Consider the following 1,886-nt stretch of genomic DNA (forward strand, 5'->3'; position numbering starts at 1 on the left):
TTGAAAGGCCCAGAAATCGATATCAAAGGCCCTAAACTGGACATAGACACCCCTGATGTGGAGATTGAAGGTCCAGATGGGAAATGGAAAGGCCCCAAATTCAAGATGCCTGACATGCATTTTAAAGCACCTAAAATCTCCATGCCAGATTTTGATTTGAATTTGAAGGGTCCTAAAATCAAGGGAGATGTGGATGTTTCTGGCCCTAAACTGGAAGGGGATTTGAAAGGTCCTGAGTTTGATATCAAAGGCCCCAAAGTTGACATTGATGCACCAGATGTGGATATTCATGGCCCAGAGGGTAAACTCAAAATGCCCAAATTCAAAATGCCCAAGTTTGGAATGCCTGGGTTCAAAGGGGAGGGACCAGACATGGATGTAAGCCTTCCAAAAGGAGAGATTGATCTCTCTGGTCCAAAAGTAGGCATTGATGCTCCTGATTTGGATATTGAAGGTCCAGAGGGAAAGCTGAAAGGTCCCAAATTTAAGATGCCTGAAATGCATTTCAATGTTCCTAAAATCTCCATGCCAGACATTGATTTGAATTTGAAAGGTCCTAAACTGAAGGGGGATGTGGATGTTTCTGTACCAAAATTAGAAGGGGATTTGAAAGGCCCAGAAGTTGATATCAAAGGCCCCAAACTGGACATAGACGCCCCTGATGTGGAGATTGAAGGTCCAGATGGGAAATGGAAAGGCCCCAAATTTAAGATGCCTGACATGCATTTTAAAGCACCTAAAATCTCCATGCCAGACTTTGATCTGAATTTAAAAGGGCCCAAATTGAAGGGAGATGTGGATGTTTCTATGCCAAATATTGAAGGTGATTTGAGAGGCCCTGAAGTCGATATTAATGCTCCCAAATTGGACATAGGTGCTCCTGATGTGGAGATTGAGGGCCCAGAAGGAAAATGGAAAGGTCCCAAATTTAAGATGCCCGACATGCATATGAAGGCACCTAAAATGTCAATGCCTGATGTGGATTTCAATCTTAAGGGCACTAAGCTTAAAGGAGATCTAAATGTTTCTGGACCTAAGTTGGAAGGGGATTTGAAAGGTCCTGAATTTGATATCAAAGGTCCCAAAGTGGACATTGATGCACCAGACATCGATATTCATGGCCCAGAAGGAAAACTGAAAATGCCCAAAATGAAATTTCCTAAATTCAGCATGCCTGGGTTCAAAGGGGAAGGGTCGGATGTGAATGTAAATCTTCCAGAAGGAGGGGTTGATATTTCGGGTCCTAAGATAGACATTGATGCCCCCAATTTGGATATTGAAGGGCCTGAAGGGAAATGGAAAGGTCCAAAATTTAAGATGCCTGAAATGAATATCAAGGCACCTAAAATCTCCATGCCAGACATTGATTTAAACTTAAAAGGCCCTAAAATTAAAGGAGACATGGATGTTTCTGTCCCTAAGATAGAAGGTGATTTAAAAGGTCCAGAGATAGACATTAAATCCCCCAAAATGTCTGTTGATGTTCCTGATCTTGACATTGAAGGTCCAGAAGGAAAACTGAAAAGTCCTAAATTTAAGATGCCAGAAATGCATATTAAAGCACCCAAAATCTCCATGCCAGATTTTGATTTGAATTTAAAGGGGCCTAAACTGAAGGGAGACATGGATGTTTCTGTTCCAAAGTTAGAAGGGAATTTGAAAGGTCCTGAAATTGACATTAAAGGCCCCAAATTGGACATAGATGCACCTGATATCAACATTGAAGGGCCAGAAGGAAAACTGAAAAGTCCCAAATTTAAAATGCCTGAAATGCACATCAAGGCCCCTAAAATCTCCATGCCAGATGTAGACCTGAATCTAAAGGCACCTAAACTGAAAGGAGACATAGATCTTTCTGGTCCAAAAATAGAGGGTGATTTGAAAGG

At 41.6% G+C, this 1,886-nt stretch overlaps 1 protein-coding gene across 1 annotated transcript in view; it reads left to right on the forward strand.

Annotated features, from left to right (window-relative positions):
- LOC112109665 (neuroblast differentiation-associated protein AHNAK-like) overlaps positions 1-1,886 on the forward strand; it is a 28,217-nt gene that overhangs the window by 21,981 nt on the left and 4,350 nt on the right. Inside the window, 1 exon segment of the mRNA XM_029911192.1 lies at positions 92-1,873. Within this exon segment, the coding sequence (XP_029767052.1) occupies positions 92-1,873 (1,782 nt within the window).

Source organism: Terrapene carolina, unplaced genomic scaffold (genome assembly GCF_002925995.2).
Source record: "Terrapene carolina triunguis isolate 2854851 unplaced genomic scaffold, T_m_triunguis-2.0 Scaffold89, whole genome shotgun sequence".
Lineage (NCBI taxonomy): Eukaryota > Metazoa > Chordata > Testudines > Emydidae > Terrapene > Terrapene triunguis.